This window comes from Aotus nancymaae, unplaced genomic scaffold, assembly GCF_030222135.1.
Source record: "Aotus nancymaae isolate 86718 unplaced genomic scaffold, 86718_ANA_hifiasm-v0.15.2.pri h1tg000008l, whole genome shotgun sequence".
Taxonomy (NCBI): Eukaryota; Metazoa; Chordata; class Mammalia; order Primates; family Aotidae; genus Aotus; species Aotus nancymaae.
The window spans coordinates 2,386,394-2,410,846 of record NW_026988419.1 but is presented as its reverse complement, the minus strand read 5'-3'; the positions used below and the strand labels follow the sequence as shown (position 1 = coordinate 2,410,846).

General features: G+C 37.2%; 1 protein-coding gene across 4 annotated transcripts in view; it reads left to right on the top strand.

The window, feature by feature from the left end:
* The window catches only part of DIS3L2 (DIS3 like 3'-5' exoribonuclease 2), a 392,467-nt gene that overhangs the window by 201,549 nt on the left and 166,465 nt on the right, over nt 1–24,453 (top strand). For all 4 annotated transcript variants that reach the window (XM_012434086.2, XM_012434085.3, XM_012434084.3 and 1 more), the window contains exon 9: nt 13,319–13,492. In XM_012434086.2, coding sequence (XP_012289509.2) covers nt 13,319–13,492 — 174 coding nt within the window. The remainder of the gene's footprint in view (nt 1–13,318; nt 13,493–24,453) is intronic.

Sequence of the window (24,453 nt, the reverse complement as noted above, 5' to 3'; positions counted from 1 at the left end):
CAAAGCATATTTCACAGAAAAAAGAATATATGTAACACATATAATTTTTGAAACCTAATACTAAAACCAACCCATGAACTCATGAACCAGATTAAGAAATATAATATCACTAATACTGTTCAAGTTCCCTGTCTGTTCTCCTTTATCCTAAACCATAATTTTTTTCCCCAGGGGTAACCAGTGTCTCAAATATGCTAATCAAAATGTACTTTAAAAAAAAATTACCCTTTTTATAACCCTAAATAATGTTGTTTAGTTTTGCTTGTTTTTGAGCCTTATATAAAATACCATGTTACATATTATATTCTTGCCTTTTTTCATTTAACATGTTTCTAAATATACTCATGTATTTCACTCATTTTAATCCATAATGTTTCCATTTCCTGAAATATACCATAATTTATCTAGCAATGTACATTTGGGTTGAACAGAGAATTTTGCCCCTGCAAATATTCCAGTGCTCATTAACTAAAGTTTTTCTAGATTCTACTTAAAAATGAAATTACTGGATCACACATAGGTACATGTTTTACTTTACAACTTTCTGCCAAACCATTCCCAAAGTGATTGTACCCATTTTTGGTCTTACCAGCAATGTGTATGTGGTTCCATTGCTCCACATTCTTATTAACACTTGTTAGACTCTTTCATTTTTGCCAGCCAGGTGGGTACAAAACAGTGATTATCATTATGATTTTTGTTTATTTTTTCCTAATTACTGATGAAGTTGAACATCTATTCATATATTCATTGTTATGTTTCTTCTAGGCAGCGTCTTCATGTTTTTTAACAGTTAATTTTTTATTTGGATAATTTTGGTTCCAGAGATTGCAAAAATGGAACAGAGACTTTCTGTATATCCTTTACTTATCTTCTCCTTATGTTAACATCTTACATGACCATGGAATACTTATCAAAATAAGCAATTAGCCTTTAAGCAGTTAAAGTATTGTTAAACTTTTAAAAGTATCATTAAAGTTAACTTTTAAAGTATTTAAACTTTTAAAGTATTATTAAAGTATTGTTAAAGTTAACTTTTTAACAATACTTTAATAATATTGTACAAATATGCTTTGTACATAAAAATATGCTTTGTATGATATTATTAAAGTATAGGTCTTACTCATATTTTGTCACTATTTCCACTGACATTCTTTTTTGGTTTCAGAATCTAGGTCCAGAATCCCATATTACAGTTAGCTATGTCTGTAGTCTCTCCAATTTGTGACAGTTCTTACTCTTCACTTGTCCTTCATGAACTTGACACTTTTTTTTTTTTTTTTTTTTTTTTTTTTTGAGACGGAGTTTCGCTCTCGATACCCAGGCTGGAGTGCAATGGCGCGATCTCGGCTCACCGCAACCTCCGCCTCCTGGGTTCAGGCAATTCTCCTGCCTCAGCCTCCTGAGTAGCTGGGATTACAGGCACGCGCCACCATGCCCAGCTAATTTTTTGTATTAGTAGAGACGGGGTTTCACCTTGTTGACCAGGATGGTCTCGATCTCTTGACCTCGTGATCCACCCGCCTCGGCCTCCCAAAGTGCTGGGATTACAGGCTTGAGCCACCGCGCCCGGCCCGAACTTGACACTTTTGAAGAGTACTGGCCAGTGATTTTGTAGAATGTTTCTCAGTTTGGGTTTGTCTAGTGTTTTCTCATGATTAGATCAAGAGTAGGCATTATTGGGAAAGATGCCACAGAGGTGATGTGCATCTTATCAGGGGACACGTAATGTCAGTAAGTCATACTGGTGATGTTAATCTTGATCGCTTGGTTAAGGAGGTATCTGCCAGGATTCCTAACTTACTACTTTTTTCCCTTGTAATTATTATACTGTATTTTTGGAAAGATTTTTTTTTTGAGACTATGTAATAGTCTGTTTCTGCTTAATTTCACCCGTTCATTTTAGCATATGTTGGTGCTTTTACCCTTTTTTTTTTTTTGGAGATGGAGTCTCACTCTGTAGCCAGTCTGGAGTGCAATGGCGCAATCTCTGCTCACTGCAACCTCCGACTCCCTGGTTCAAGTGATTCTCCTGCCTCAGCCTCCCAAGTAGCTGGGATTACAGGCACGCGCTACCATGCCCAGCTAACTTTTACCCATTTTTAATTAGGCTGTTTGTCATTTGATTTTTTTGGAGTTAAAAATATTTATTTCAGAAAGTAATATTTTTAGCAGTTACTGATATGGAAATAATCTTCTCTTCAATTTATGAGTTGTCTTTTCATGTTATTAATGGTATCTTCTGAAGAACAGATGTTTGAAGTTGTCTTTTCTTTTTGCTGCTGGCATGTAGAATTACAGTTAATTTTTGTACATTATCCTATATTCAGTCAACTTGCTATACCCTTACTCATTTTAATACTTCAGATGGAGTTTCCTTTGACTCTTCTATGTAGATAATCACATCATTGGTAAGTAACGAGAGATTTATTTCTTTGATTCTAATCCTTATGACTTTCATTTCTTTTTCTTATCTTCCTGAGTTGGCAACTCACAATTGGAGAGGAGATATTTTCCACACAGTGACTGATAAAAGTTCAGTTTTGAGTAAAAGCAATAGAGGCAGGTATTTTTTTATTCCTGATTTTTTGATGTGTTAATAAGTTTGCTAATGTGGCGTGATCTTGGCTCACCATAACCTCCACCTCCTGGGTTCAAGCAATTCTCCTCTCCTGTCTCAGCCTCCCGAGTAGCTGGGATTACAGACATGTACCACCATGTCCAGCTAATATTGCGTTTTTAGTAGAGATGGGGTTTCTCCATGTTGGTCAGGCTGGTCTCTGACTCCCAACCTCAGGTGATTCGCATGGCTTGGCCTCCCAAAGTGCTGGGATTTTAGGTGTGAGCCACCGCACCCAGCCCATAAATGTTTTTAAATAGTTAAATTATGCTGTATATACATCTTCAAAAAATTTTTTTCTGAAATACATGATAATAAGCTAAACAAATATGACATGGTTTAGTTTATCATTTGTCTATTGCTTGACATCTGAATTATTTTTACTCCTTTTCTGCTCTAAGATTTTTAAAAATAAACTTTATTTTTATTTTAATTAATTAATAGGAATGGGGTCTTGCTGTGTTGCCCAACTGGTCTTGAACTCCTGGGCTCAAGTGATCCTCCCACCTCAGCCTCCCAAAGTGCTGGGATTGCAGGTGTGAGCTACCATGTCCAGCCCATAAAAATAAACATTATTTTTTAGAGCAAATTTAGATTTACAGAAAATTGTTAAGATAGTACAGTTCTCATTTGCCACCTCTCGCCCACCTCCAAAACCAGTTTCTTCTCTTAACTTTACAATTAATGAACCAATATTGATACATTATTAATGGGCGTCTGTACTTTCTTCAAACTTTCTTGTTTTTAAAAATCTAATGTCCTGTATCTGTTCCAGGATCTCAATATTACATTGAGTTGTCTTGTCTCTTTAGATTCCTCTTGGCTGCAAGAGCTCCTAAGTTATTTTTGAAGGACATATTTTGATGCAGAAGAGGGTGAAATTTGGTTTTTAAGAGAATCACCAGATATTTCGATGTAACATTGAATCATAGTTGTCCTAAAGCAGCTATTGTTATCTTTTCAGAATGTGAGTAGAAAAAAGTACTTAGAAAGTTGTAACATTTGAACTACATTACATAAAAGGGAAAGTTACTTTCATGATTCATTTTAAATAGAATTTACAGTGAAATTAAATTTAAAATATAAAAGTAAACCCTTTTGCAAGACAAATACACAATGTAAAAGTCAGTTTCCTGGTAGAATTGGCTTTGTTTAGATACCAAAGAATTCCAGTTTTCAAGGTGACAGAAGAGTTCATGAGTAGACATGAACTCGTGAGTAGACAGAATAGGATTCTTCTTTTTTGTTTTTTGCTTTTTGTTTTTTTGTGACGGAGTCTCGCTCTGTCGCCAGGCTGGAGTACAGTGGCATGATTTCGGCTCGCTGCAACCTCTGCCTCCCAGATTCAAGCAATTCTCCAACTACTCAGCCTCTCGAGTAGCTGGGACCACAGGCATTCGCCACCATGCCCAGCTAATTTTTGTATTTTTAGTAGAGATGGGGTTTCACCATGTTGGCCAAGATAGTCTCGAACTCCTAAACTCAGATGATCCACCCACCTCAGCCTCCCAAAGTGCTGGGATTACAGGCATGAGCCAACACACCCGGCCAAGATAGGATTCTTTCTAGGGCATCTAAGGCCCCAAAAGCATGACCTCTTTCAGCATTGCTGATCTGTTAGATTTTTATTGCCATAAGCTGCCCAGTCTATGCTGCTGTAAAATATATCTTCAGTGAAAATCCATAATAAATTTATTTAAATAAGGACCTTGAGAAATGTTCTCTGGAACTCAGTAAAATAAATGTTAATTACAACTAATAGGAAGTTGGAGTCATTGATCACATTTGAAAACCATAACTAAAGTATAATTTTGTCTTTATGAGCCATGTTGTAATTTCAGTAAACAAATTGAGACTCTTTGGACTTAGAGTATAACATAGTAAAAAATTTTGTCAGAACACAAAGCACCAAAAAAAACAAAAAAATTTTTTTTCTCCTTAATTTCCTAAAGGTCCAATAACTGGTATGACAGGACTGTTTTAACAACTAATATTACGTCTGTCACTTTACTTGCTTCCTTTTGCCCTCCCTCCTCCTCACCCTCCCACCACTCCATTCATGGATCTGGTGCTCAGCACCAGTCTTTGTGGAAGAATTTCTCCATCTCTTGGTACATCTCAGTTCATCACCTTGCAGTTTTTCAGAAAGGGCTTAAGAGAACTATATTCCTTGAGTTCTTGTATTTTGAAATCTTTATCTTCAAAATCCAGTAACTCCACTAGAATATATTTCATTGGTGATTTTCTGTATTATTCTTTCCTGAGACTTATCTTTTCTATAAACCTACATTTTCTTTTATTTCAGAAAAGTTTTCTTAATCATCTTGGAAAATGTTTTCTTTTCCAAAGAATCCTAGAAAATGTTTTCTATTCCTCATCTCTAACTCTATATTTCAAGGGAGTGATGCCTGGAACTCCTCGGTCTGCCTTTCACATCCGTCTATTTTCTTTGTTATCCTTTTTAACTCTTCTTGCCCAGTTTCATTTTCCTGACTTTTCTCAAGATTTTACTCTATGATCCTTATTGTTTTCAAATAGTGTCAATTCTTCATTAGGTATTTCCAGTATGACTTTCATTTCTGTGATGGTTTTATCGTTCTTTTCTGCTTATTTTCTGAGGTCTAAAAACTTATATTTTGTTTCCTTTTGTGACTTATTTATTCCTTGTGCACTTGCATCTTTGCTTCAAGCTCTTGTTTTATGGAGCTTATGTTTTTGGGAGTTCCTGAGAATATCTTTGGTCATTTCTGTGGTTATGTGCTTATAGAGATCATTTTATCCTTCTGCCATTTCTTTTTCTTGCTCCCTTTTTTCTTTTTAAATGTGCGTTTTTTTAAATTGAATGTTTAGATGGTTCCTTCTACCCGCTCCCTGAAATCTTTAAATAATGAGTTATTCCTGGACTTTAGTATTATATTTCAAAAACTGGACATTATCAAATTCTTTTTTATCTAAGTTTTTAGGCCCTTTTCTATTTTAGGCATAAGATAATCATTTTTGGCCATATTATATCCTGGAGGATAGCATTCCAGCTTGACTCACTCTTAACTTCAAGGTGAGAATAGAGTCGTCGCTATGTTCTAGGTCTGCCTCACAAACGCTGAGATTCCCACCACATGTAAGAATTTGCTTCTTTTTGTATTACTGTAGTTCTCTAATAAACTGTATGTGATATATCTCATTGTTGATACTTCTCCCAGAAGCTACGTATACTGACTAATTAATGGATGGTTAATTACTTTATGTAACTTTTAATACTATTAGGTAGAATCCAATCAAATTGTGTTTTACATGTTAATAAATGGGCAAATATTGAAAATTTTATATACCTCAACATAATATATGATTAACTTCTTTATGTTGTTATTGCCATTCTTGAATTATTATTTCTGAGTAATCTTTCAGTTGGTTTGAGTTGCACATGGTTTGAGTTGCACATAAGTTTTTTTGGGAAGGAAAGTAAATAGCATATTTTATGCCTTTTAATATCAGTCAGGGTTCTTATATTCTCAGATTCCAATTCAGAGGAATCATAATTGTGTCCCCAGAAGTACTAAAACCTTTCACTTGTAGCGATGAGCATTGTGAAGTCAAGATTGAATATTTCATGTGTGGGTCTTAAGTGTGTTATTGAAAGGCCTGACTCCTCCTTTGTGTTCTTTCTTCCCAAACTGTATACACTGGCTGTAGAATGCTTAGTCAGAGCATTCTACAACTGATGCTTCCTGGTTAGTCTAACAGCTTAGTAGTCAGACCATTACACCATTCCAGTCAGTGAAATGTATGGGCTTTGCTTCTTCCAAAAGGTAAAATCCCTAATTACAAACAATGTTGAGATGTAATAGCTTAAAAGATATTTCATAAATCTGAGGATTGTGGTGTTTACATAAGCAAGATAGGCAGAAGAAATGCAGATAGCAAACCCAAACCTAGAGTGTCTCTTTTAGTGTTGAGAAATGACTGCATTCCCCGTCATAGAAGAGCTCAGTGGATGCAATCTGATATGAGGTAGTTAGTGGATCCTCCCGGCATGGTTCTGTATCAGGTGCTCAGAGTTGGTTGCTGCTGTTGGCAAACTAGCATCCTGCAAGGATGGTATCCAGGTGGTCAGCATTAGTGAGAAGTTAACATTGTGGAGCGCATTTCCTGCTACTTGTGCTTTGTTCCTGTGCCCCTTGAGCCAGCACCACAGTGATGGGGACAGGCACGGGCAGGCCATGTTGCCTCCACAGTGGAAGCCTTTCACTGTGCATTCTCATGGAGCACAAATAGTTACACCCTGTCTGGGCTCATTTCAGTGGGCCCATTTCATCCACATGTCTCTTTCCCAGATGTCCTTGTCACTAGTACTCCATTCTTTCTTCTTTCAAGTCCCTGTCCATCTCGCTAAATTTGTAGTCACTGACTATCAGCCTATCAGGCTGTCCTTCCTCAGCTAAAGTGGACCAGGGACATATGGCTTGAAGTTCTGCCCACTGGGAGAAAGTTTCTTCTATACTGTCTATTCAAAGACCATCCCTTAGAATGGATATAATGCTATCATGGTCCATTTATGACTCATGACAATAGAGGGTCAGTTGGAACTAGGCATTCAAGGAACTCAAACTTTTCCGCATCATCCTGTTTATCGTGTGTGTTTGTGTGTACACGTGTGTGTTTGGATTCTCTGATCTTAATCTTTCGGATTAGTGTCCCACTTTTCACTTAAGTGACTTAATGAGACCTTAAATTAAATGGTTTAATGATTCATCACCCTTTTTTTTTTCTGCCTTAGCCTGGCAGCTACAAGAGATTCAAGATACTTTTTTGATGGGCTTACAAAGTCCCGTCCCTGACTTTCAATCTTAGAAATGAAGAATTTAGAGATGAAGCTTGTAATTCTTTGATTCTCCCCCCTTTTCTGGCTCTCCAAGCCTCACTGTTTCTGTGATCCATTTGATATTCTTTCAATAAATTTCTTTTCCAACCAGTACTGGTATTTTGTGCTTACAAACAAGAACCCAGACAGTTAAAGATGTTGATATTAGGAGATGAATGTAGGAAACAGAACCTCAGGGACCTGTGGGAATAATAAATGAGTTAGATGGGTTGGAAGTAACTCAGGTTCCATTAATTTTCAAAATACAAAATAATTTTTAAAATGACTAATTATTACCTGTTATCACCAGAATAAAGTAGTTTTTAAGCTAAACAACATTGTTACAAGTATTCATCTTGTACTTGCACTGTTGAATTCCTGTGTCCTTCAAATTTCAAAGGTTGTGATAATAGGTGTTCCATATCTTCAGTGGGAACTTCATTCTAGTGAACATAGGTAATAATTTAGTCATTTTGAAAATTAATGGAACCTTTAATTGTCTGAGTTCCTGGTTATAAGCAAGAAAAACCTTCACTGGTGAATTCTGCCAAGTATTTAAGAAAGAATTATTGCCAATTCTACATAAACTCTTCTAATCTTCAACTCTGGCAGGGAAAGGAATTTATTGGGAGGGTATTGAAGAGCTCTCTGAGCAAAAGACTTGAATGACCTGAAAAGGGACGTAAACTAAGGCAACTCTGGAAAGCCAAGAACAGAAGCCCAACCATCATCTTTTATCAGGATTAGTTTAGCTATAATGCCAGTTATTCTCTTACCACCGCTCTTGCAGGGCACCATTATCACTGGATGCTACCGCCACCACTATCATGAGAAACCTTTCTAGCTGTCGTGAGTGAATCCTAAGCAGGCTTTTGTCTTTGTTTCTCAGTCTTCACATTCAAAGTCTTGAGTTTGAGGCAGAGTTTAAGTCACACACAGTGTACTGGGCTTTTGGTTCTCACAGAGTGCGAGGGGTCTTGTATAAAGAGAGGCCAGGCATTATGTAGTAGGAAGCTGGTCGCTTCTATGATGGGAATTGTAGTCCTTTGTCCTACTTACGGGCAATGTGCAATTCTTCCTTTCCAATTTGTATGTCTGTCTTCTTTTTCTTGCTTTATGGCATTCACTAGTACCTCCAGTACAATGTTAAATAGTATTGGTGAAAATGAACACCTTTGTCTCCTTTCTGCTCCAAGGGAAAGCATTTTGTTTTTCACCATTAAGTTTTACAGTTCCTGTTACTCATGTGCTGAGACCTTTTATTATAAGTGAATGTTGAAATTTTGTCAAATGCTTTTTCTTCATTTACTGAGATGATTATATGTGTTTGTTTTTTATTTGCTAATATGACGTATTGATTGATGTTTGAATGTTGGACAAATCTTGCATTATTTGGTCGTGCTGTATCTTTTTTATATATTACTGAATTCTGTTTGCCAATAACTTTGTAAGAATTTAAAAAAATTTTTTCTTTTCAATAACTTTGATATCTTTGTAAGAATTTTAAGTCTGTTTATAAGAGGTCTTGATCTCATTAATCCTTTGGTTTTGTTACCAAGGTAATGCTGTCTTTATGAAACTAATTGGAAGTATTCCATCCATCTCTATATTTTAGAAGAGTTTATGTAGAATTGGCAATAATTCTTTCTTAAATGCTTGGTAGAATTCACCAATGAAGTCATCTCGGTTTGGAGTTTTCTATGTGGGAAGGTTTCAAACTGTGAATTCAATTTTTTAAATAGATATGTTAGATATAATAAATAATAGATATATTAAATAGGAATATTCAGTTATCGATTTCTTTTTTAATTATCCTAGGCAGTTTGCATCTTTCAAGGAATTTGTTCATTTCATCCAAGATGTTTAATTTACTGTCTTAAAGTCATTCATAATTCCCTTATTATCCTTTTAATGCTTGTGGGGTATATAATGGTATCTCCTCTCTCATTCTTGATATTGGTAATTCGTGTCTTTCTCTCCTCGTTTTTCTTGATCAGTCAGGCTGGAATTGTTTCTGTTTTTCTCTTTTCAAAGAATTAGCTTTTGAGCCAGGTGTGGTGGCTCACACCTGTAATCCCAGCACTTTGGGAGGCTGAGGTGGTCAGATTGCTTGAGCTCAGGAGTTCAAGACCAGCCTGGACAATATGACAAAACCCCATCTCTACAAAAAATACAAATATTAGATAGACCCCAGCTACTCAGGAGGCTGAGGTGGGAGTATCGTTTGAGCCTGGGAAGTTGAGGCTGTGGTGAGCCATGATTGTGCCGCTGAACTTCTGCCTAGGTAACAGAATGAGACCCTGTCTAAAAAATAGATTTAGTTTTTGGTTTTATTGATTTGTTTTCATTATTTGTTCATTTCCTATCCATTGATTCTTGTTTCTTCATTGTTTATTTCCTTCTCCTTACCTGGAATCTAATTTGCTCTTCAGTTTTTTAAGGTAGAAGCTTAGATCACTGATTTGACACTTTTCTTCCTTTCTGATATGAGCATTTAATGCTATAAATTACCCTCCAAGCACTATTTTAGCTACTTCTCACAAATGTTGACATGTTGTGCTTTTATTCAGTTCAAAATTCCCTCCCTCACTGCTTCCCTCCTTCCCTCCCTTCCTTCCTTTTCTTTCTTTTTTGAGATAGCATCTCACTCTGTCACGCAGCCTGCAGTACAGCTCGCTGCAACCTCCATTTCCTGGGTTTAAGCCACCACACCCAGCTAATTCTTTGTATTTTTAGTAGAGATGAGGTTTCACCATGTTGGCCAGGCTGGTCCTGAACTCTTAGCCTCAAGTGATCCGCCCACCTGGTCCTCCCAAAGTGGTGAGATTACAGGTGTGAGCCACCATGCCTGACCCCAGTTCAAAATATTTTCTAATTCTTTTTTCATTTCTTCTTAAACCCATGGGTTGTTGGATTTCCACATATTTGGGAGATTTTCCAGATAGCTTTCTGTTAATTTTTCTCTCATATTTTTGCTGTCTGGCTTTTTGATGTGTTTTATGGGAGAGACCACCCATTTGTGGAGAAAGTACTCTTCTGAGCCCACATTGTATGGGAGGAGCCCACAGGTCAGTCTACAGGCTGCCAGGAGCATAGGCTGGTGGGCAGGTGCACGAGTAGACTGGGTTGGTCTCTCTTGACTGGTGTGAGAAATGGGGCCAGCCCTGCTGCCATCACTGCTGCATTCCAGTAGCAAGGCTGAGAATTGGAATTTGTTAGAAGTCTGCTTATGAGGCAACCACCTCCCCTATTCCTCTTTTCCACTGTGTACCTAAGAACTCCAGCAGTCAAGCATCATTTACCCTTATTTAGGAAACAACCTTTTTCATAGAAATCGAATGGCCCCAGAGAGTGTCCTGATGCCAGAGCTAAGTTTCTTGCAGGAAGTGCTGAGAGTGGACTCTTGGATTACCCCGGTAGATAAATAGACTTGTACAACAGAGGAGGTTGCCATTTTTGGTCTCCGCAGTTTCCTCTACAAAGGCAGCCGAGGCCCATAACACATTTCCTATTAGCTGCCTGTATTCAACGCACAACTTTAGACTTGTGATCTATATGTGGCATGACAATACTTATGATAATAGAGAGCTGTCGGCCGGGCGCGGTGGCTCACGCCTGTAATCCCAGCACTTTGGGAGGCCGAGGCGGGTGGATCACGAGGTCAAGAGATCGAGATCGTCCTGGTCAACATGGTGAAACCCCGTCTCTACTAAAAATACAAAAAAATTAGCTGGGCATGGTGGCGCGTGCCTGTAATCCCAGCTACTCAGGAAGCTGAGGCAGGAGAATTGCCTGAACCCAGGAAGCGGAGGTTGCGGTGAGCCGAGATCGTGCCATTGCACTCCAGCCTGGGTAACAAGAGCGAAACTGTCTCAAAAAAAAAAAAAAATAGAGAGAGCTGTCAATTTGATAAGGAGTGAGATCTGCCTTCTGAAAGGTAGAACCCCGTTCATAATATCAGCACTATCCTGTTAAATGCAATTTTATTTTTAATGGGCCAGTGCTCTAAAATGTGAATGGATGACAGGTTTATAGATAATTTCAATTTTCTTCTCAGTGGATTTGTGTGTGTGTGTGTGTGTGTGTGTGTTTTAATTGTACTTTAGGTTCTGGGTTACATGTGCAAATCATGCAGGATTGTTGCATAGGTACACACATGGCAATGTGGTTTGCTGCCTCCATCCCCCTGTCACCTACATCTGGCATTTCTCCCCATGTTATCCCTCCCCAACCTCCCCACCCCCGCACTGTCCCTCTCTTGGCACCCCCCAACAGACCCCAGTGTGTGATGGTCCCCTCCCTGTGTCCATGTGTTCTCGTTGTTCAACACCCACTTATGAGTGAGAACATTTGGTGTTTGATTTTCTGTTCTTGTGTCAGTTTGCTGAGAATGATGGTTTCCAGGTTCATCCATGTCCCTACAAAGGACATGAACTCATCGTTTCTGATGGCTGCATAGTATTCCATGTTGTGTATGTGCCACATTTTCCTTGTCCAGTCTTTCGTCGATGGGCATTTGGGTTGGTTCCAGGTCTTTGCTATTGTAAACAGTGCCGCTATGAACATACGTGTGCATGTGTCTTTATAATAGAATGATTTATAATCCTTTGGGTATATACTCAGTAATGGGATTGCTGGGTCAAATGGAATTTCTATTTCTAGGTCCTTGAGGAGTTGCCACACTGTCTTCCACAATGGTTGAACTAGTTTACACTCTCACCAACAGTGTAAAAGTGTTCCTATTGCTCCACATCCTCTCCAGCATCTGTTGTCTCCAGATTTTTTAATGATCTCCATTCTAACTGGCGTGAGGTGGTATCTCAATGTGGTTTTGATTTGCATTTCTTTAATAATCAGTGATGGTAAGCATTTTTTCATATGTTTGTTGGCCTCATATATGTCTTCTTTTGAAAAGTGTCTGTTCATATCCTTCTCCCACTTTTGGATGGGTTTGTTTGTTTTTTTCTTGTAAATCTGTTTTAGTTCTTTGTAGATTCTGGATATTAGCCCTTTGTCAGATGGGTAGGTTGCAAAAATTTTTTCCCATTCTGTTGGTTGCTGATTCACTCTAATGATGGTTTCTTTTGCTGTGCAGAAGCTCTGGAGTTTAATTAGGTCCCATTTGTCTATTTTGGCTTTTGTTACCAGTGCTTTTGGTGTTTTGGTCATGAAGTCCTTGCCTATGCCTATGTCCTGAATGGTTTTGCCTAGGTTTTCTTCTAGGGTTTTTATGTTGTTAGGTCTTATGTTTAAGCCTTTAATCCATCTGGAGTTAATTTTAGTGTAAGGTATCAGGAAGGGGTCCAGTTTTCCCAACATCATTTATTAAACAGGGAGGATTTTGTGTTTTCTAACTGCTCCGCAATGAACATGTATTACTTCTGTGTTCAGATAAAATATTTAAAAATTTTAAAGATTAAAACTAATAAAGTTGTAAAATAGGAACATCAGAACGAATCTAGTGAGCGTGACTTAAGGTATAGGTACTCCGAAGCTAATTATTTAACAGCACACTGGGTTGATCATAATATCAATTTTGACTTCTCTGTGAAGAAAAATTGCAGGGGTCCTAAGAAAAGCCTTCCGGCTTCATTTTTCAGGTCAGAATGCCAAAGTAAAAACAGAAGGTGAAATTACACTGTAGTTACAGATTTAACAGGACAGAGCATTACTGTCTCTTCTCCTTTCCCCTTGCCCCTCATTTGCAGATGATCATGTTTCTACTGGTGGAAGGGCAGGAGATTTTTAACTTTCCTACTACCTTGCTTTTAGAGAGGAGACAGGTGTCTATGTTCCATTTGTTTGCTAACCCAGTTGTTCCCTTTCTGTTATATCTACAGGCAGCTGGCTAAGAGTCTTGGGCAGGCTGGTGAAATTGAGCCTGAAACAGAAGGAATATTAACAGAGTATGGCGTGGATTTCTCTGATTTCTCTTCAGAAGTTCTGGAATGTCTTCCTCAAGGTCTGCCATGGACAATTCCACCAGAGGAGTTCAGCAAGAGAAGGGATTTAAGGTAAGCACCTGAAACCCTTGAAGAACATATTTCACCCTTTCTGCCTTAACTTTACTAGGGGCTAGGCTTAGATATTTTCATCTTTCCATGAACATTCGAGTTCAGTTCAGTTGGAAATAGTGCTTTTGTACCACAGTTGGCAAATGATGGCCCTCAGGCTCAATCTAGCCCACTACCTGTTTATGTACAACCCATGAGCTAAGAATGGTTTTTACATTTTTAAATGGTTGGAAAAAATTAAGACAAGAATAATATTTTATGAAAATTATCAGATTTCAGCAATCAAAAAGTTGCACTGGAACATGGCCGTACTTCTTTAGTTTCTATGTTGCTTATGGCTGTTTTTTTGCACAACACCCTAGTTGATTAGTTGCAACCAAGACCATATGACCAGCAAAGCCAAAAATAGTTACTGTCACCCTTTTACAGAAAAAGTTTGCTGACCCCTGTTCTAGACCATTCTAATTTCAAAAGGTACCATGCCCATCTTCTCATTGCTATACCCCATAGGTCTGGTCAAGTAAAGACTTATCTAGTTAGAAGTGCCTTCCTTTAAATGGGCCTCTTCAGGCACACAGCAAAGGATTCAAGACTTCTGTACTTGGAGCCTCATTTTAAAGCCTTACTTTTAGGTCTGGAATTTGTTGGAAAGTACTTTTGTGGTATTTTTATAACAACATCTTCTTTGAAGATGTTTCTTCATTGTGGGATGTTAGTTCTTTTCTGATATTTCTCTTCAGAATTTGGTTTCAGTACTGGCATTCATTTTGGATGCCACATGGAGATAGTTAGAACCAAGAAACTTTTCATACAACCCACTGAGGCTATGGAAGGTTTTTGCTAAGGTCATCCCATGTCAGAGTCGTTTCCACCACACTTGCTCGCTTCATGCGTCTGAACTTACGATACCTTCAGCTCTGGGTGCCTGTTACCCAACTAGTTTGTGAATACTCCCTCTCTGCACCCTCATACTATTGTATCTTTTAGTAATTTACTGCTTTTCTTTTCTTATTGAGATTAGGCAAGGAAAAGGAGATCATCCTTAGTCCTCTTTCCTACTTGTTAGTATCTCTCATAGAACACATATTACATTTGAAGTCAATTAACCCATATTGCATTCCTGGATTTTAATAGTAACCTCTCTATCACTGAACCCCTGCTAGCACATGTGTTGTTTCTTCAGGGGCTCTGAGGTCTTGGGACCATGATGTTAACCTCTCTGAACCTTTGTTTTCTCTTATACAAATTGAGGGGTTTGTTTTCTGAGGTCATTTCCTGAATCTAGGAATCTGTCAAATGATGTAATGGGAAAAGAATGCTACAATGAATTGCTGACCCTTATTGTTTGAAGTATAATTAGTATAGCCATGCTGCAGTATCTATCAAAATTTTAAATGCACCTACTCCTGCACCCCAAACTCTACTCAAAGAAGTATACAGAAATATATGTACAAGATATGTACAAGATCCTATATAAGTGATAACAAAGTCATAGTTTATATCTTTAAAAATATATATAAGCAATCTCCTTTTATTAAGATCATTCTTTAGATACTTCTCTCAGGAACACTTCTGTCACTTTCCATTGTTACTTTCTATGTATAGAGTGTTCTTGAAATGGAAGCTAAGTAAGTTGGTTATATACAAATAAACAAAAAATAACTTTCTGGAAAAATGTTAAATTAAAATAATTTGCTTCCAGATACTTTGTTTCTTATATTTGGTTCCTATGACTCTGCACTATAGTGTACTTCCTTCCATAGATATCTTTTATATTGCCTGTTGATTCTTTACAACAATCCCATCTCAATTTTAAATTGAAATGATCAGAGTGGATTTCTATTCCTTATAAGTAAAAAAAAAAAAAAAAAAAGAAAAGAAAAAAGAAATATATGTACAAGAATGTTCATTGCTGTCTTGTCATAAAAGTTAAACATTAATGACACTGCTAATGTCCATCAATAAAGGAATGGTTTAGTAACCTGTGTTATATCAATATGATAGCATTCCTTGCAGCTCTGCAAAAAGGAGCCGTATCCATGTTGACTTTCCTAGAAGAATGGCTATAATATATTATGAAGTAAAAGAAGCAAGTTTCAGAACAATATGAATATGAGCCTATGTTTTGTAAAGTAATACAAAAACTACATAAATGTACACATATACATATATGTGGATACCTACACACATAAAAGTATATATGCATAGACAAAGGCCTGGAAGGAAATAAACTGTTAACAGTGACTATCATGGAGAGTGGATTCAGTGGAGTGGTAAGGTAATAGGGAAGTGAACTTTGACTTTTCATTTTGCATACTGCCATACTATTCAAATTATTATTTTTAAGACAGAGTCTTACTCTGTTGCCCAGGTGGGAGTGCAGTGGTGCAATTGTCATTCACTATAGTCTTGAGTTCTTGGACTGAAGCGATCCTCTGCCTTAGCTTCCCAAAGTGCTGGGATTATAAGCATGTGCCACCACGACTGGCTAATTCTTTATTTTACTTTTGTAGAGATGGAGTCTTGCTGTGTTGAGCAGGCTGGTTTTGAGCTCCTGGCCCCAAGAGATCTTCCTACCTTGGCCTCCCAAAGTGCTGGGATTACAGGCATGAATCACTGTACTGGGTCCAAATTTTTTTTAAAGTCACTTGTATAACTTTTGTCACAAAATAAAGTATTTCATTTTTTTCTAGCCTCTTAGCCTGCAGGTAAATAATAAACATGTTAGTAGTTATGGGGCCCAGTATTGCTGTAAGTTCCCTCTCATGGCTCTGCGTTGCCATTTCTTTGACCTTTATTGCCTTCTGGTTTAGACCATGGAATAAGAGGTCCTTAGTGAGACCCTGACTCTACACAAAATAGAAAAATCAAACTATTCGCCAGGCACAGTAGTGTGTGCCTACTTGGGATGCTGAGGCGGGATGATTGTTTGAGCTTGGGTGTTTGAGGTTGCAGTGAGCTATAATCATTGCCACTGCACTCCAGCCTAGGCAGCGGAGCGAGAATCTGTCTAAGAGGGTAAAAGGAAAGAAAAGAAAGAAAAGAAAGGAAACCTTTCTCTGCAGAAAGTGTCTATTAAAATATAACTTAAATACAAACACACACACATTCACATACCCCTGCATGCCTTGTGAAAGGATCCAAAGACAGAAGGAGTTTATAGGGTGCTCTTTGCTATTAATGAAGTAACAAGGATTTTTTAAAAAATTACTTTTGAGCCGGGCGCAGTGGCTTATGCCTGTAATTCCAGCACTTTGGGAGGCCGAGGCGGGCAGATCACAAGGTCAAGAGATCGAGACCATCCTGGCTAATGTGGTGAAACCCTGTCTCTAATAAAAATACAAAAATTAGCTGGGTGTGATGGTTCACACCTGTAGTCCCAGCCACTCGGGAGGCTGAGGCAGGAGAATTGCTTGAACCCAGGAGGCAAAGGCTGTACTGAGCCGAGATTGTGCCACTGCATTCCAACCTGGTGACAGAGTGAGACTCAGTTAAAAAAAAAAAAAATTTTGGCCGGCGCAGTGGCTCACACCTGTAATCTGAGCACTTTGGGGGCCGAGGTGGGTGGATCACTTTAGTTCAGGAGTTCGAGACCAGCCTGGCCACCATGGTGAAACTTCGTCCCTACTAAAAATACAGAAATTAGCTGGACTTGGTGGCAGGTGCCTGTAATCCCAGCTACTTGGGAGACTGAGACAGGGGAATTGCTTGAACCCAGGAGGCAGAGGTTGCAGTGAGCTAAGATTATGCCACTGTACTCCAGCCTGGGCGATAGAACAAGACTCAGTCTCAAAAAAAAAAATTACTTTAACCTTAAAACATGTTATCCTTGCCCATTATCCTGAGAATTATGTTTCTAAAATTCAAATCTGATTTATTTTACTTCTTGCATTTAAAACTTTTCTAACGTTTCTTAATGCCTAATGTAGTAATCTCTGAAGTTTAGAGATTACTACTTTAGGCATCAAGAAGTAATGTAGTAAATTCCCAGTCATGCATCTTTATTTTAAAATTGTAAATGAATTTACTAAGTTACTAATCTATTATGTACATTCTAAACATAAGTAAAAATAGAAAAATAAAAATGAAGTGAGAAATAAATAAAATTTTAAATATTTTAATTTTACTTATAAAAGTGTAGAAAACTTTATATAGTAATTTACTTTTGGTGAAAGCAATATAATTGAATAATATTCTTTATTATATTTATTAAAATTTTACTTTAACAACTAGTAATATGGAAATTCAGAGGTCTGATTCTAAGTTCTGTGTGTTGTGGTACTCGGTTTTAATGATTATCATAATTGAAAAGGATATATGTTTAGGAGATGTGAGCTGAGCTTACAAAATCATAATACTTATCTCTCAGTCCTATTCATGAATTATATTCCAATTCATTTTGAAATTTAGCTAATAAATTTCCATCTTTTCTGATGTCAGTTCTTGTGGATTCATTGAAAAGTGCTGTGTTTTTAGATTAAAAAATAGATTTATAATTTCCAGTTACTCTTTAGTTGGTATCTTTAAAAACTAGTTAGAAAATTCAGCCAGGCATGGTGGCTCACACCTGTAATCTCAGCACTTTAGGAGGCTGAGGTGGGCAGATCGACCTTCCTGAGGTCAGGAGTTCGAGACCAGCCTGACTAACATGGCGAAACCCTGTCTCTACTAAAAATACAAAAAAGAGCCAGGCATGGTAGCAGGCGCCTATAATCCCAGCTACTCAGGAGGCTGAGACAGGAGAATCGCTTGAACCCAGGAGGTGGAGGTTGCAGCCAAGCTCATACCACTGCGCTCCAGCCTGGGCGACAGAGCAAGACTCTTGTTTCAAAAAAAAATTATAGTAAGAAGTTTAAATCTATAGATATCAATTATTTTGTAGTTTATACACGTACATCATTTTAGGCCCCAAATAATATAACAATGGAAGTATTTCAAAACATCCATTTAAAAAAAAGTTATCTTTAAAATTTGAACATGTTATTTTGTTTTCAAAATGCAATTTTTAAAAATTATTATTAAAATACCACCTTTACCTTGAAGGACAGATTAAGCATGTTTAACTTTTTGAAAGTATCTGCTAGGTGACATATGATTGACAGCCATTGTTTTGAAATAATAATGTAGCTGGAGATGAATTCATATTAAATGCTGAAGAAACGTCGGTGTTGCCCTTTTTCTAGTATTAATGTTATCACCAGTAGTATTAGTGGTTTAGTATTATCTTCAATATGTGGACATTTGCAGTCATCTTTTTTAGCCATTTGCCTTTTTTGTAAGGATTAGTTTAACTAAAACTAGATAATACTTATGAATCCATGTGCCTGGGCATAAGACCCATTAGTTGCAGTTGGCGAAAGCATAGGAACTAAGAGTGCCAGTGTCATTGCCTTTGTGTTCTGGAACGCCAACTCTTTCATCTGTACACCTTACCTACCACCTGACCCACACATCTAGTGAGGGTGCCAGGGTTAATTCATGTAGTTATGTAGTGTCAGTTAATTCCTTATTATTTAATACACATAAAGAGAAGCCATAAGTGTGTGGAATGAGCTCTAGTGATGTAGTTGGTTAGCATGCAGTACTGTACCGCAGTAGGTAAGCATGTGGAGGTTTTCAAAACTGATAATTTCTTATTTTTGACTGGTTTTGTGATGGATTTATTCAGTTTTTATACCAAAAATATTTATTGAACACCAATCATGGGCACTGAGGATACAACAGTGAACAAAAATAGATGTATTCTCTGCCCTTGTGAAACCCTCAGCTTTGTGGCAGAAGAACATGAATGAAATTGTTAAGCGGTAGTCAAATGTGGAATTGTAATGAAGGAGAGGGGAGCCTGATGCAAGTGTTTGTGATCATGTGATTTCTTCTCCTCTGAGATCCACTGCCTTCAAAGAGTTTATAAAATCAGTATTCATTTTCCTAAGAATGTCAAAAGAAGTAGGATTGAGTCCCAGCACATGCTGAAAAATATGTGCTACATTGAATAAATTAATACATATTTTGTAAACGAATAAAATCAGCCCTTTTTCAAACATTTATGTGCATATTGTTTATATATAGTATGTATAATATGTATACATGTGGATATATAATATATGTCACATACTGAGTTAGCCACTGGAAATGCAAAGACAACCCAGGGCCAGCCCTTGTTCTTCAGGGAGACAGATTTGTACTCAGATGAATTACAGTGGACAATGGCAAGTGCTGTAATATAGGTATGAACAGACTGCCAGGGTCATTGGTGCATGAGGTGAGATCTGAAAAAATGAGCAGGTATAGAGGGAACTAGAGTGACTAAAGTTGTCTTCATTTTAGTGATAGTTCATGGCTGCAGAAAGGCAGTGTGTTCCCTTCAGACGTCAGGATCCTTCTATAACAGGGCTTGCAAGTCCTATGGTTTGGTCAGTTGATCCCCTCTTCTGGGTCACCGTGCCTCAGAGCCTGCAGTGTTACTCTGGCTCTAGCTACGTAAGAACTTCTACATACCCGTTTAGGTTTGGTATTTGAACAATTATATTTGGAACAGAAAAGTTCCATCAATCTTTAAACCTCATAATCCAATTATGTCAGTAAAATTCCAGTTTTTTGGTCCAATGGAATTGGGGTAATATTTTGCAAACTGAAGTTGAGAGAAATAGTGTTTATTTTGAAAAGAAAAATGGTTGGTTAGCAATTTTCAAGAAGTTAGGCTTGCGTGAACTCCTAGGGGCCATATAGCCCTCCTGATTGGGGTCACCATTTTTCTGGAGAGTCCCTGCTTGCATGGCCTAGACCTGTTGCTGTCTTTAGCAGGGCATCTGAAGCTTTAAAAAAGAAAAGCAACGTAAGTACTGCGAAACTTTGAGGATCAGGAAGATAATATGTCCAAGGAAGCTGCTTAAACGGGGGTTGCATCAGAAGCTCAAGAAACCCAGAAATTATTTCTGAGACTGGCTCCAGTTATTTCTAATTTCATTCATATTGTTTTGTTTCCTTTGTTGCTAAACTGGAATGGGAAACCAAAGCCTAAAAGCTCAATTAAACTGGAAAATGAAAACCTTAATATCGGAGTGGGGAAGATACCACACTAAGCTGATTTTTATGTTTTTCCTGTAGTTAGTATTATTACGGAAGTTTGAATCATGTCGCTTTTTAGTAAAACCATGAGTTTCATTGAAGAGGAGGTGGTTTCTATAGCTTTTTACAAAAGACCTGTGGGTATCTATTTCTTTACTATTCCCTCAATAAAAAGGAAGCCCAGTGACCTCCACCAGACCATTACAAATGTGAAACTTGGCACTTAAAATTGCTTGCTCTAAATTTTCCAATTGCTTTCTCTCTTTTTTTCCATTTAATGTCGTTCTGCCAACTAGTGATTTTATTATTATAAACAGGACATTGTATTCACTTTTAAGAAGAAATATGAAGCTGGAGGTAAAATTACAAACTGCAGCTTCTCAGCTGCCAAAATAGAAAACAATGAGCTAAAAATACTAAGCACAGAAAGGGGATTGTGGTAAGAAATATTGAAAAATCTTCAAGATGGAGCTGTTCCAAATAGAAATTTCCTCTCACTCCAGGTAAAACCAACCTTGAAATAGCAACTTGAAAGGAGAGTCATATAATACTAACCTCTTTCAGGTCAACCGTTTTGTGGGAAGGCTTTCAAACATAACTAACATTAAGTGACTAATGATCTTGCTGTTTATCAGGAAGTCCAATATGATTAAATTGCCATTTAGAAAAAGGTTCCTCTGGTAAGACAGTGTGGCAGAATTGAAGGAGTGCTAAAAGTTAGTCCTAGTTCTCCCCAGGGCCTAGCTGGTGACTTTAGGCAAATCAGTTAAATCTGGGGAAGTAGAGAGGAGTGAGCAATTTTATCTTTTGTGAAATGGATTTTTGACCAGATTAGGATTTTTCAAAACGTGTTGCTAGGTCATGAATAGATATCATGCGGAAAAAGGATCTGTGGGCAAGTATTTTTGGAAAACAGTGTGTTAATAGATTTCTTAGAGTTTCTTCTCATGGATTAGTATTCCTTAGAATACATTTTGCAACTTTCTTAACTAGGTATTTCAAACTCCTCTAGCTTTAACAGTGCATAACTGTATTTGAAATGTCTTTTCTGAGTTATTTAGAACTATCTCATTTTTGGATTTGAAAGAAAATGGTATCCCATCAGCGACTGACTGCTGCATTTATCTGACAGATATATATCGACTATGCCCCACCATGGGCTGCACAGGAAAGATAATTACAGAGGAAATTCATGAGTTGTGCTTTAAATCTCAGTTCTTCGATTGCCAAGGGAACCCCTTATTTCCTTAGCTGGAGGGAAGCAAGATTAAATTGTTTGGCATCAAATGGGGAAGCTGTCATTGTCATTTGAAACTACTGGCAGTAGTATTCCTTTCATGTAAATCCCACCTCACTGTGAAATTACAAGAAATGCATAGATAGTAACAAGGATTAATGGGCCCTAAAGTAGATACACAACTGGACATTCTTAATTGTAAGTATTTAGTACTTCGTCAGCCCATAAAATCCATGTTGATAAATGCATTGCTCTCAGAGAAGACAAATACTCAAAGATAAGTAGATTTTTGTCTGAACAGGTGGAAAAATGCCTACTGGCAGAAGACAATACTCACATTTATTCCCTAGAAATATTTTTATAGCACTGTAGAAATATGAGTACATGGGCAAGATAATTTCTACATCTTCTAAATAAAACCTGTTTGGAAATTATACTATAATGATATTTAAAAATTTCATTTTGTGGTATAGATGGCCTAAGATTTGGAGTGAATTGGAGTATAGAGATAACTAAATGTCAGTGTGGTAGTCTGTTTTTTATATTGAGATATTCAAATACCATAAAATTAATCCTTTTAAATTCAGTGGTTTCTTGTATATTAATAGACTTGTTCAACCATCACTACTATCTAATTCCAGGACATTTTTATCACCCCCAAAAGAAATCCCATTAGCAGTTACTCCTCATTCCCTCTCCCCGCAGCTTCTCACAACTATGAATCTATTTTCAATCTCTGTGGATTTCCCTATTCTGAACATTTTATATAAATGGAGTCATACTGTAAGTTGCCTTTGGTAGCTGACTTCTTTTACTTGACATAATGTTTTCAAGGTTCATCCATGTTGTTGTATATATCAGAACATAATACTGGTTTATAGCTGAATAATATTCTATTGTATGGATATTTCACATTTTGTTTATTCATTAGTTGATGGACATTTGGGTTGATTCCCCAGCTTGACTATTATGAATAATACTGCTATGAATATTTGTGTACAGGTGTTGGTGTGGACATTCAGTTATCTTGGGTATATACCTAGGACTGAAATTGTTGGGTCATATGGTCAGTCTACTTTTAGAGTAACTGTGAAACTGTTTTTCAAAGTAGCTGTACCATTCGCATTCCCCATGGCAATGTATGAGGGTCTCAGTTGCTCCATATCCTTACACTTGTTATTTGTATTTGTGATTATAGCCATCGTTGTAGGTGTGGGGTAGTATCTCATTGTGGTTTTGATTTGCATTTCTGTCATGACTAATGAGGCTGAATGTAATTTGATGTACTTATTGGTCATTTGTATATTTTCTTTGAAGAAATATCTATTCAGATAATATCTGTTCAGATACTATGTCATTTTTTAAATTGGATTGCCTTTTGATTGTTGAGTTATACGAGTAGTTTCCGTATTCCAAATACTAGTCATTTATCAGATATATGATTTGCAGATATTTTCTCCTACTTGTGGGCCAGCTGTCTTTCAGTTTCTTGATGGTGTTCTTAGAAGCACAAAGTTTGAAAATTTGATGAAGGCCCGTTTAGTCTGTTTTTCTTTGGTTGCTTGTGTTTTGGTGTCATATCTAAGAAACCATTGGCAGAGATCACAAAGATTTAGACATATGTTTTCTTTTTGTTTGTTTTGAGACAGTGTCTTGCCCTGTCACCCAGGCTGGAGTGCAGTTGTGTGAGCTTGGCTGCAACCTCCACCTCTTGGGTTCAAGTGATTCTCCTGCCTCAGCCTCTCGAGTAGCTGGGATTACAGGCACCTGCAAGCACACCCGGCCAATTTTTTTTGTTTGTTTAAGTAGAGACGAGGTTTTGCCATGTTGGCCAGGGTGGTCTCCAACTCCTAACCTTAAGTGATCCACCCGGCTTGGCCTCCCAAAGTGCTGGGATTACAGGTGTGAGCTACTGCGCCTGGCCAACATAAGTTTTCTTCTATGAGCTTTATACCATTAGTAGTTATATTTATGATTCATTTGTAGTTAATCTGTGTAAATGGTGTGAGGTATGGGTCAAACTTCATTTTTTTGCTTGTGGATAACCAGTTGTTTCAGCACCATAAGAAAAACTTGTTAACAAGATGATTTTTTCTTCATGAAATTGTCGTGGCATTTTTTGTCAAAAATTATTTGACCATAAATGTATTGGTTTATTTCTGTACTCTCAATTCTATTCCATTGATCTGTATATCTGTCTTTATGCCAGTACCACTGTCTAAATTATTGTAACTTTGTAGTGAGTTTTGAAATTGAGAAGTGTGATTATTCCAACTTTGCTTTTTTTTTTCTTTCAGATTTTTCCACTATTCTGGGTTCCTTGCAATTCCATATAAATTTTAGGATCAGCTTGTCAATTTCAAGAGGCATTCAGCATTTTCATAGGAATTTCTCTGAGTTTGTAGATCAGTTTGGGGAGCACTTCCATCTTAACACTGTAAAGTCTTCCAACCTATGAACATGGGCTATCTTTCTATTAATTAGGTCTTTAATTTCTTTCAATGTCGTTTTGTAGTTTTCAGTATACAAGGTTTTTTGTTAAATTTAATCCTACATATTTTTTCTTTTTGATGCTGTTATAAATGAAATTGTTTTCTTAATTTCATTTCCAAATTATTCATTGTTAATGTTTAGAAATACATTTGATATTTATATA